General features: G+C 43.8%; 1 protein-coding gene across 1 annotated transcript in view; it reads right to left on the bottom strand.

Annotated features, from left to right (window-relative positions):
• Nucleotides 1-8,374: 8,374 nt before the first annotated feature.
• Nucleotides 8,375-12,725, bottom strand: part of SMC1A (structural maintenance of chromosomes 1A) — a 39,888-nt gene continuing 35,537 nt past the window's right edge. The window contains exons 20-25 of the mRNA XM_053579449.1: nucleotides 12,040-12,196; nucleotides 11,423-11,577; nucleotides 11,147-11,298; nucleotides 9,678-9,747; nucleotides 9,279-9,389; nucleotides 8,375-8,861 (exon numbers count right to left, since the gene is read on the bottom strand). Of these exons, the coding sequence (XP_053435424.1) occupies nucleotides 8,778-8,861; nucleotides 9,279-9,389; nucleotides 9,678-9,747; nucleotides 11,147-11,298; nucleotides 11,423-11,577; nucleotides 12,040-12,196 (729 nt within the window). The 3' untranslated portion in view covers nucleotides 8,375-8,777. The remainder of the gene's footprint in view (nucleotides 8,862-9,278; nucleotides 9,390-9,677; nucleotides 9,748-11,146; nucleotides 11,299-11,422; nucleotides 11,578-12,039; nucleotides 12,197-12,725) is intronic.

Below are 12,725 nucleotides of genomic sequence, written 5' to 3' on the forward strand. Positions count from 1 at the left end.
ACCAATTTCTGGAAGATAGGATGTAAATGGAGGAATGGTGACAGATGAAGCATGGTGGAGGGAGCCATACCTGGAAGTCTGGAGTATGCACAGAGGTGATGCCGCTGAGGAAGGAGTCAATCTTTCTCTGCAGAAACCTGGAATATCCTGGGTCTTGACAATGCCAGGTATGACAAAGGGTAGGAGTGAGATGTGGGGCTAAAAACAGGGAGTTTAATTGGAAGGCTTCTTATCAAACTGTCAATTTACCCCTGTGTACACAATTCACAGCAGCCAGTTGTCTACCTATTAGGCAAAAAATCAGAAGATTTTTCTCTAAGGAAACTGAACCACCTCAGAGAAAAGAACTTGGCTCTGCAATGAAGAATATTTACATAGTCATATTAACAATTGTTTATTGCTTTTTGACTTTTAGAATCAAACAGTAGATAAAACACCAAAAAACTCAATTATGATTACAGAACAGAATTCAATGTTATCATCTTTGTCAATATAAAAGACCAGATGATAGGAGTTGGGATGTTAATGGTGAGGAAGTGGGCTATAGGAAAGGATATTCTCTCATCTAACAAAGGTCTTGGTTGAGAAATATTGTCTCTAGTTCATGGAACAAGAAATAAAGGTGTTACTTGAATTCAGAATGCTAACCAATAGAGAAAGTATAAATTATACTAGAAGCAGGAAGGACAGGAATTGAACTTAGTGTAAATGACCTAAATCCACATAGCAGGACATCAATAGGTAATGTATGAAATTGATGACCTTTAAAATGCCCACATATATGTATATATTTTTTATAGTAGCCTTTTATTTTTTATACCTATTATGTCATGAATTCATAGGGAATAGGTTCTGGCAGCTCAGGATCCTTTCCATCAAGTGTGACAAAGCTTGCTATGTCTGCTATGCCATGAGTTCATAGGGAATAGGTTCCAGCAGCTCAGAACCGTTCCAGTGGTTCTCACAAATTGTGCTTCTCTGAGCGCAGCAGGCTGGTGCTTCAGTTGAACCCAGGTACCTTTCTCTTTAAAAGGCCCACATATTATTTAGGTATGGAGATAACAACCAGAAGAAATAACTAAAAGTGGCTGCTAAAAGTGAGTGGGGTTGTGGATGTGCAGGCCAGAAGGCTTCTGCTTTTTTTAAGTCCTGTATTGATTTGAGTTTACTGATTTTTATAAATAAGGTACATGTATTACTTCTATTTAAAAATGAACATTTGAAAAAAAAATTAATGTTCAAAAGCACAAACAAGGATACTCCAGTCCATGACCCACCCTTCCCCCAAATTCCCTTATCCCTCTGGACCTACTGAAGCAGGATATAATAAAGTTTGGGACATCTTGGAGTCTCCCTCCTTGCCTTTCCCTCAAATGCAGCCTCTGCTTAAAACAAATTGGAATTTTCGTTAGTCCAAGCAAGGCATATTTACTCACACCTCCTTGCTTGTTTTCATGTCTTCCAGACGTGGAAAGCCCTTCCTCCTGATCTCCACCGTTAAAATTCTCCTTGTTGGCTTGGTGCCTGTAGCACAGTGGTTACAGCACCAGCCACGTGCACCAAGGTTGTTGAGTTCAAGCCCAGCCTGGGCCAGCTAAACAACAATGACAACTGCAAAAACAACAAAAAATAGGTAGGCATTGTAGTGGGCGCCTGTAGTCCCAGATACTTGGGAGGCTGAGGCAAGAGAATTCCTTAAGTCCAAGAGTTTGAGGTTGCTGTGAGCTGTGATGCGACAGCACTCTACCAAGGGTGACAAAAAAAAAAAAGAAAGAAAGAAATCCTCCTTGTTAATGCTCAGTGCAAAGCTCAGCGCAAATTCTGCCTTCTCCAAAAGTCTTCCTTATTCCCTGGTAGAACTTATCTCTCTCCTTGGGGGCTCCCGTATGTCTTCATTCATGCCTCTAATTATGACAGTACATTATTTAGGTGTTTCATGCCCCTAGCCTTCTTTCACACCAGCTACCAGAGTGATCTTCCTAAATACCAGTCCATCTCTGTCACTTCCCTACTCCAAGCCCTTCTACAGCTTCCCATTGCTTATAGATCAAAAAGCTAAGCTTGATGGCCTGGATTCTGCCACTTATTCCACTGCATGGGACAATGCCCAGTACCCCTAAAACCTTGTGCATTTCAACTCTTAATTTAATTTTGCTTAGGCAGTTCCTCTGTTTGGAATGTTCTTTCCTCCCTTAACACATGGTAAACACCAACTCCTCTTTCAAGACACAGTAGAAGTGCTTCATCCTATATAAAGGCTTTCTTGAGTAATCCCTCCACCCTAGGAAAACCATTCAATCCTTTCTACATGCTCCTTTCATCTAGGCTTCTATCATATCATCTGCCATGCTTAGTGCACTTAACTGTTACTTGAGTCTCTAATTAAACTGAATTCCTTGGAGGGCAGGGTGTATATCTTATCCCCCAAACCTAGCAAAGGGTCTGACGTGCATCAGGAATTCCACATGCGCTTGCTGAATGAGTGGATGGAAAAAATGTATGAGTGAATGCAAGAAAGAACAAACGAGCAAATAAATGAGCAAATGCATCAATAAATAAGTGAATGAAGTTATGAGTCCGTGCATAAATAAGAGAACAAATGAATGAATGAGGAAAGTAAGCTAATAAGTCAATGAATGAAAAGTGCCTGTGCCAGTAAGGGCAAGACAGAAAGAATGAGTGAATTTCCATCATTGTGTCTTGTTTCAAACACACCAAGATGATGTTCTGCCTGGCTTGTCCACCCATCTAAACAGCACAACACGGTGTTAACCTCTTTTAGATTACAAGGAACAAAGACACAGTGGCTAGTGATGGGGATTTATTAGAGCATTCATAGGGAAATAAGAAAGACAAGAAACAGCTACATAAGCCTCATGGAAGAACAGAAACTTGAAAATCATTCATGATCCAAAGCAGCTCTAGAGCCTGGCTCATCCTATCACCCCCTCAGCTGCAGGCACCTGTTGCTTTCTTCTCTAGTGCCTCCCAAAATGGTGACTCAACTACTTTCTGGCTGTAATTTATACTCCTCCTACTGCTCCTGACTTCTTTCTGCTCCCCTCATTGCTAGCCCATGGCTTTTGCTGCCCATCTTCTAGGCCTCCTGGCTCCTACAGCTTCATGGCTTTTGGGGCTTCAGTTCCTATTAATTTATAGCTTCTCTGCATTGCAACTCTGATGCCTCGATTCTTGTCGCTGTGCTGCTACGTTGTGCTGGCTATCTTGTATCTCTTGCAGTCTCATCATTTCTGTTGTCTCAAGGATCTTGTACATTCCACCTTCCTGTTGCTTCATGGATCTCAGTCAGTTTTGTCTCATGTCCTTTTGGCCCTTTGTTGACTTGCTGCTTCATGGCTTCAGTTACCTTGTGGCCTCATGATCTCATGATAAAAATGTCTCATGACCTCTGCTCACTTATGACTTCTGCAGCTTTTTTTGATTTTGCTGTTTTAGTTTCTGGCCACCACTCATCCACCACTTCTGCCTCATTAAATTCTAATTAATCACTCACTTCTGAATACCTCACATTTAGCCTCCCTGAAAGATCTGATTGTTTCACACATTCGTCACTTGATAAATGCCATCCCTTTGAATTAGAGTCCTTACACCAGTCCATCTAATAGGCCACTGGCCAGCCTAGAGATTGGCTCCCTTTAAACTAGATCTGACCAATCTAGCCATATATGGCTAAGATTTGTGAGGTCACATGGTACAGAGCATGAGAACTTATGCTAAAGAAACCCCTTAGAAGAACCTGTGGGCATGGCAGGTTTGCTGAGGGTTTCCAGAAAGAGACAGTGTAATGTGCAAGCATCTTGTTTGACCTTCAAGGTTCAGCTTAAGTCCCACCTTCTCCTTGATCACACCTTCCTGGTTCTGATGTGCACTGGGATAGATCAAAATCAAGTTTTCAATACTTCCTAGCAGTGAGACCTTGAGAAGTTAATTCCCCTCTGAGGGTCTCAAGTAGGAGGTTGGGCAAAGTCTCAAGGTTCCCTTACAATTCTGTCATTTTGGGCTTCTACTATGTTTGTATAAAACATGCCTTACCTGGAAAAGCCCTCAAAAACATCTCTTGAGGTAGGAAAGAGGGAGTCGGAGTCCTGGCTTGGAAGAGCCTCACTGCACACTGGAGGTGCTCAACCAAGATATATTGAACTGGGGGGAAGGAAGCTGGAAGGAGATGCTGATTCAGAGATGGATGAGAGAGAAGACTGGGATAGGGTAGGAATCCTGGTTATGCATGGGGGGTACCCATTCTATCCGCTCAGTCACATTCCACATCTAATAATCAGTCACCAAGTACAGTTTATCGTCTCTTAACAGCTGACACCTTAACACCTCCAATCCACTCCTACTGGCCCTTGCCCTTATATAGTCCTCTTGGTCTTTTCAATAATTTCCTAACTAATCTCCCTGTGTCCATTCTCTCCCTTGAAAATGCTTTTACTCATTCAAAAACTTTACTGGGTGCCTGTTTTGTGTTAGGCACTGTGCTTTTTGCAGGGGATATACTGGTAAGCAAGACATCCTGAGGCCCATCCTTATAGTTTATTAATGCACAAAATAAGTAAATATAATAGTGTGAAAAGTTGAGTAGCAAAGCACAGGCATAGGTACATATGGCATAAACATCCAACTTAATTCATTTCCACACTGGCTGGTTGGCTAGAAACAGCTTAGATTCAGATCTGGAGTCCCCCTGCTTAACAGTTTCATGGCTTCCCTACTGCCTTTAAGCCACAGTTCTCATATCTGGCTGTACCCTAGTCATATGGCGACCTTTATAAGCATTCAAGAATCCAAGACCTCACCCCAGACACATGCATTTTTAGAGGTTGGGGCCCAGTACGCTCTACTTGTTTCTGGTATACAGCCAGTTTGGAAACCACAGTCCCACAAAACATGTCTGAACTCTGTAACCAGGCATTTACAATTCTCTTCCAATCTGGTTCCTGACTACCTCTCTAGCTTTTCTTATTACTCTTCCTCTACCCCAAGAATCTTTATGCTTCAGCATTGCTTTGCTGTTTCTTGTCTTCAGGTCTTTTTGCATACTGTTTTCCACTACCTGGAAATTTCTTCTACTTCCTCAACTAATTTCCACCAGTCCCTCAAGATTTATTTCAGGCACAGTTGATTTTTAACTGGTATGATGTGAGAGGATCTTGAGTGTGCCACAACCATTTTTAAAAACAATTAGATTATTTCCGAGAGGTTCAAAGCACAGTAAGTATATTCTTTTTAAACTTTTTTTTGATCAACATAATTTAATTGTGCTACATTAGTTTAACTATAAGTTCAAGTATGCTGTGAGATAAAAAATGTTGATAACCATTGGACTAGAGGATGCTTTCCCGAATCTTTGCCTAACCTAGATGTCCCTCCTGTGTGCCTATCAGAGTGCTAATTGCACCGTATTATCAATGACTTTTTTTTTTTTTTTTGGATGGGGCTGGGTTTGAACCCACCACCCCCAGTACATGGGGCCAGTGCCCTCCTTGAGCCACAAGCACCACCCATGTTGTTGTTTTTCAAATTACCTCCCCAACTAGACAGTGAGCTCCTTAAAAGCAGGGTAAAACTTTGATTCCTCTTTGTGTTTCTGGAGTATAGCACTGTGATTTCCAGGTTGAAGTGCCCAATTAAAGGTAGATACTGTTACAGGACACTCTTCAACTCCCTATACCAAGAATACTAGGTGCACAGTACAAGCGAATTAAACTAGTACTAGTTCAACAAGCCCTAGGGATTCTACTCGGATCCAGATTGCTCTCGCAAGCATTCCCTGGTGTCTGGCTGTCTGAGCACAGCCTTCACTGATGTATGCTGCCCTGCAATGACAGGAGGTGGTGGAGCATGATAGGAAAGAGCGAAGGGTAAACAATAAGTAGATCCAAGTGGAAGTCTAGGCTCTACTACTAAACCACTGGAATCTTGGACAAGTCATCTCACCTCCTGGATCCTCAGGACTTAAGTGCTCAAAGCTCCTTTGCAGCACTTATATTCCTGTGTGCCAGGGTCTTAGCCTAAGGCATCTCATGAATCTTCTCATCTTGTGAGGTAGGGGTTAGTTATCCAGCTTATTATCTACTCCTACTGAATCAAATTTCCAGAGGTAAGACCAGAACAATTTATTTTTAAAGAGCTCCACATCCTTTGGATGTGGGGGTGCAGCAGGAAATTGATGCTTCTCATTATAAGCCCTTGTATACTATTTGACTTTTTACTTATGTATATACTTGAGTCTTACAAAGGAAAAAGAAAAAGCTTCATTATTTATTCTGATATACAGCCAAGGTTGATAATGAACTTTATAGTAAACAAAGCACTAGGATGACTCAGAGGACCTGGATTCAAACCCAGCCTTTTACCAGGTACATAGGTCACTTACCCTTTCCTGGCCTCAGTTTCCTCATCTGTAAAGAAAGGAGAATAGCAATGGCTACCTTTAAAGGGCTGTAGTGATCTAGGTATCAGCCAAATTGCTTCAAATTTATTTCATTTAATCTTCCCTACATGGCTGCAAGGTAGGTGTTCATCATCTTTTATAGATGAGGAAACTGCAGCTCAAAGGTGAAGTAAAACTTGCCCAAGTTTCTACAGCTACAATTTGAACGAAGTCTGACCCCCAAATTGTGTTCTTCCACATATGCCAGAATTTGCCAAATTATAGCAAATGTACCAGTGGTGATATGTAACTTCTTTGGTTGGACACAAATTAATTTTGATAGTTATGTATTTTAATATGTTTTAGGAAAATACATAATTAGCACGTCAAATCTAAGATTTCAAGAACATCACTACTTAGGGTGACACTGGTGTAGTAACAATGTTAGACCTCAGATCACCTTAAGAAAAATACTGAGTAAATAGTACAGGAGGGCAATTTGAAGTATCTATTAAAAACAAATATATAGACATCCTATGACTCAGCAATTCCACTTTCAGTAATCAACCTTAGGTAAACTTTCACAGACACTTTCACACAGGCATAGGGATGAAACTTACACAGACATACTTTCACACAGGCATAGGGATGCTCCTGTGTAGTATTTTGTAACAGCAAGAAACTGAAAACAGTCCTAATGTCCATCTAGTCACATGATGGCAATCCATACAACTTTTAGAGGATGGACTGATCTATAACATGCACAGATCTCAAAAACATTGTTAAAGAAGCAAATTGCAGAACAATACAATACACCATTTAATTAAAGTTTTGTCAATGAATTCATGAATGTATGTAAAAGTTTTAAAACAAAGTCTAGGTGGAAATACAACAAATGTAACCATTAAAGGGCATCAGGAGGGAAAACAGTTGGTAGTCGAATGAGGCTATCTTTACCTATAATAATCTAATTTCCTAAAAGATGAATTCATGCATTACTTGGGTAATTAGAACTGATTTAACTTTTAAAAAGCAATATACAAATTAGGATAAGACAGAAATTTGACAGTGCTATGTGAATGAGTGAAGGCTAAACTCATTGAACCAGGCTTTGCTGCCTCTGCATGGTCCTTGTAACTCATGAGGTTAGTTCCCAAAAGGAATCTCACCCATGTTAGCCTGGGATGTGGTCCAGGTTACTTTCCCCCTATTTCCTCACAACCCAGGTTGGGGCCCAGGCATCTGGTTATCATACATGGTTGAAGCTATAGGTTTCTTCAGGACCTCCACTTAGTAAGGTACACCCCATTATTGCCCTGGAACTTTCCCAGTAACCAGGGCATTAAGCGCCTCCCATATTTGGAACCTGACTCCTTCTGTCCCTAATAGCTGGGATCAGAAAACCTCAGAGGGCCAGGTATAATGCTTATATTTGAAGGGGTTGGCACCTAGTGGGCTCCAAGAAAGGATAAGGCCACCAGTGAGGAGCTGGACATCAATAAACCCTATGAGGTAGGCAATATTTTTAGCCTCATTTTACAGATAAGGAAACTGAGGCACAGAAAGGTCAAATGACTTGCTTAAGGTCAAACAACAAGTATGTGAAAAAAGTGGGATCAGAATCCATGTGTCTTTCCCTAGAGCCCAGGCTATACTCCTAGTGCCTGACCAAATGCTACCAATTTGTCAAGGTCCAGGTCAAATGTGACTTTCTCCAGGAAGCCAATCAACTACAGTAATTCATGATCTCATTATATCTCCTTACCAGGAGGGTAGTGATCATGTCTGATTTAGCTCTGTATTCCAAGCACAGAGTCTAACAGGGTGTTCACTATGTGTTTGACGAATACACGAATGAGTGAATGAAGGCAGTTTCAGGCTACTGCCTAACACTCCTATGACATCCAGAGTACCTTGCCTAGCTCTGGGGGTACTGTCATCCTAAATTCTCTTGGAATCAAATTCAGCCTAGGTTCCTTCTAAAACAGATCTCCAGTCTTATTATTTTGCAAACACACCTACATGCACACATGCCAACACACATATACACACATACATATCCACACACAAAGTGGGCAAGGGGCCTGAGGGATTTATGAGTATGGGTAATGAGGGAGGAGGCTCACAAGGGGGTGGGGAATGGATAGAAGGCCCCGTTCACCTCGGCACTTCCTTCCAGAGACCAGGCCAATTCTTGCTGTCGCTCAGGAATTTTTGCTCCAGAACTAACATCACCTCTGTTCCTCTTCATGCTTATAGCAGTGCTTAAATCCCATGACTACATCAAAAAGGGCCAGGAGGTAGGAGAAGGTTGGGAGCCAAATGTCCAGCAATTGGGAGAGGGGCAGTTTAGGTATCCAGACAGGGCAGAAGGGAAGTATTGCTACTGTTCATTGGGGTTAGGGTTGGTATCTGGGTACTTGGTGAGGTCGAAGGTCAGGACTTTGCTGATCACACAATCCCCTTGCTGAAGAAGGGAAAACAAGAAAAATAAAATTGTTTAAGAAGAGATTTAGGAAGGGGCTAGTGCCTTAAACCCTCCACTCTATATACCTGCCCAAAGCTCAAGAAATGGTTCTCTCTGAGTGTGAGAGGATGTGCTCATTCCCATGTGCCTTCTCTCCCTGTCTACTTCTGCCCTCTCCTCCTTTTCCCACTGTCTGGCTGCCTTTGCCTGGCCTTTCAACCTATCCCCAAATGTAATAGCCCTGCCTGGTTTGGCTGGCTAAGCCTCCAGGGTAGGGCTCCAACAAGCCCAGATGGCTATTCAGAACCTGACTCCCTATGCTCACTCACCCTCTTACCCCTCCACTGCAGTCTTCCCTTCCTGCCCTGGGAAGTCAGGCAGGGCTTGGGGCTGGCTCCTCAGCCAGGCCTGCCCTACCTCAGGATAGACTCCAATGAGGCTCTCAGCCTTGGTGTAGAACTCCTCCTTGAGAGAGATGACAATGGCCTGGAAGTTGCAAGTCGACTGCTCCTTGATGTAATTTGCCACCTGTGGGAGGGGCCGCCAGGCACTCAGTAGGGCTAAAGCCCTATCACTCACTCCCTTCTATTTTTCAGTCACAAACAGAGGCAGAGAGAGTAGGGTATGGGGTGGAGGGTAGGAGAAAGGCTGAGAAAAGGAGGATACTGACTATTATGGAGTAGATGACCCTAGGCCCAGCCTCCCAGGCAAGAGAGTAGGCAGCAGGAACTGCTAGGGCATACTCTGGAGTTGGTCTCTGAAACCCAGTCCTGACATGGTAGCCTCCCTCCCAGGTCCCACTTTCCTTGCACCTACCTTGCCAATGTTGGTGTTATCCAAGGCAGCATCGATCTCATCCAGGACAAAGAAGGGGGCTGGCTTGTAGCTGGGAAGGAAAGCAGTAGGTGAACTGACACTGAGGTGGAGAAGGGGGTGGCAAGGTCGGGTGGGATAGCCCCAGGGCCCATCATTCAGGTCGGCTCCCCCACCTACTTCAGAGAATAAAAACCCCACGTTAATGTTGCTTATGACACTAAAAGCCAATACACCAACTGAGCCCTCCTCTCTGCACTGGCGCCCTGTGCTCTAGGATCCTGAAGAACTGTGAGACACTGTCCTGTCAGGAGATCCCAGTCTGGCTGGGGAGATAAAATTGGCCTAGGCTCTAGTCATAATGAACAAGCTACCTAGAGGTCCACCCCATTGTAACATGCAACATGCTCTGTCATGTATCCTTATCCCTGCATGTGCTCCACGCTTAGTCTAGAATGCCCGCCAGTCGCCCTGGCAAACTTCTACTTATCCTTTAGATATCCTGCTCAAATGTCACTTCCCCTTAAAACTTAAAAAAGCCTTCCCTGGCCTATCCACACTTCTTCGCACACTAGCTTACATGTACCTCCTCTCTGTATCCACAGCACCCATATATACATGTTTATGCATCTGGTTTTAACTAAACCGTGAGTTCCTACAGGCTAGAGACCATGTCTAATACATCTGCATCCCTCATTTCTCCACAATGCTGGGTCTGGTACAGAGCAGCACTCCAGAAATGCTTGCAGCTGGGTGAGGTGGCGCACACCTATAATTCTAGCACTCTGGGAGGCCGAGGCGGGTGGATAGCTTGAGCTCATGAGTTCAAGACAAGCCTGAACAAGAGTGAGACCCCGTCTCAAAAAATAGCCAGGTGTTGTGGTAGGCACCTGGGAGGCTACTTGGGAGGCTGAGGCAAAAGGATTGTTTTAGCCCAAGAGTTTGAGGTTGCTGTGTGCTATGATGCCACGGTATTCTACCAGAGGCAAGAAAGTGAGACTGTCTCAAAAAGAAAAAAAAAAAAAAAGAAATGTTTGCAAAATAAAACTATACAATCAAGCACGAAGTTATGGAAGTCAGATTCAAGTACTACTAGCTTTTAGGAGGGGTAAGTCAGGGTATACCACAGTGGTTAAGGAGGGCTTCCTAGAGGGAAGGGAGGAAAACAGGAGGTGTGAAGGGGTGGAAGGTGACAGTCAAGTTAGATTTGCAAAAAGCCAGCAACCACATGAGCAAAAGCCTGTGGGTAGGAATTAATACATGCAGGGACCAGTGAGGACAAGCTGAGTGGATAGGGAAGACAAGTCCAGGAAAACCAAGGCCAAATACACTATAGTAGACGTGGAACAGGGACACAATCCAGATTCCATAAGAACATCACCTCTGCAGATCTCTGTATATCCTTGGACCCCTGAGGCCCTGGTGGCCTCAGTTTAGTCCCTCTGCCAACTGCCCTGAGGCCCCAGCCTTACCTATGGATGGCAAAGAGTAGAGCTAGAGCTGCCACTGTCTTCTCCCCGCCTGACAAATTGTCCATAGGCCGGAAGCGTTTCCCAGGAGCCACGCAGTTGTAATTGATGCCATCTAAGTAGGGTTCCTCAGGGTTCTCAGGGCCCAGGAATGCCTAGGGAAAGCAGATGGATCAGTATTGGGATTTGAGTCTGAATGGAGAAAGGGACAGGAAACCTAGAGGGAAGGTGAACTGAGCATGGAAAGGTAAGCTGGTTGGATAAGGTGCTCCAGCCTACCTGTGCACTGCTGTTGCGGGACAGGGCCTTATAGATCTCATCAATGTTGGTAGCCACAGATTCAAAACAAGCATTGAAGCGGTCAAAGCGTTCCTTCTTGATCTGTTCAAATGCCTGCTTGGCCTTCTTTGCTCGCTTTCGAGCTGCCTCAAACTCTGCCAGAAAGAAAAGACAAATGATTTCTTAGTGCCCTGGCTCTGCCAAGGCCGAGGACTGCACTCTGGCAAGAATGACCTGCAAATGAGAATAAAGAGTAGGGGCATTCCAGAGAAAGGAATGCCTGAACAGGGTCCCCCAAGGACCTGTCCAGTGGGGCTGGCCAATAGATATTAGTGTAGAGTAAGAAACATGGGCATGGAGCCATATAAACATGGATTCCTCTCTGGGCTCTAATAGTAACCAGATGTATGACCTCATACAGGTCATTTATTCTCTCAGAACCTCAGCAGTTTTCTACTTGACAAAGTAGGTGTGGTAATTCCTACTGTTTAGAGCTCCTGGGATTTTTAAGTAAGGAAACACGTAAAAACAGGAGTTGTTGTAATATACCCTTGGCCTGTTCCCTACCTCTAGCCTCTTGCCCTCGTCTTAGGCCCAAGTAGAAGGGAAAATCTTACCATCTGAGGTTTCCTGAAACTTGTCTCGGACACTTTCCAGTTTTTCCATGGCCTTCATGTTGGGGGCAGCAATACGCTGAAGCACACTCTGCTGCTCATTCAGCTTCTGCTGCAGTGTGTTCATTTCTTGTTTAATCTCCTCCTCAGCTTGGGCATCCTGTAAACCCAAGGCCCAGTAACTTCAAGAAGAGCCTGGCCCTTGTGCCCATGCAAAAGGTAGTTTCTTCCCTATTTGGCTCCTTCCACCAGTAACCATTCCCACCATCCTTGGAAATTACAGGCTGACACCACATTCTCTTTTCTAGCCCTTCCCCTAGGCCCCGCCAACCTCTTTGTCTCTCAGGAAGAGCAACTGGTGATGCCCCTCTCTGGCTCTTAGGCCAAGCCATGAGCTAGCATCACCCCAAGGTGACCTAGGGGCTCCCCACACAGGCTGCTCTGGACTACATTTACAGCTCCATAATAAATAAGGCAACTCAGTTTCTTTTTTTTTTTTTTCTTTTATTGTTGGGGATTCATTGAGGGTACAATAAGCCAGTTAGGCAACTCAGTTTCTGCTTAGATCACTATATCCAAGCAAAGTCCACCTGAGTTTGGCTTTTGGTCACATGGATATTTCAAGGCATGTCTGGGCTTGTGCCTTTCTGCCACTTTTAGTCAATAAATATTTACTGAATGCTTACCAA

This window comes from Nycticebus coucang, chromosome X (assembly GCF_027406575.1).
Source record: "Nycticebus coucang isolate mNycCou1 chromosome X, mNycCou1.pri, whole genome shotgun sequence".
Taxonomy (NCBI): domain Eukaryota; kingdom Metazoa; phylum Chordata; class Mammalia; order Primates; family Lorisidae; genus Nycticebus; species Nycticebus coucang.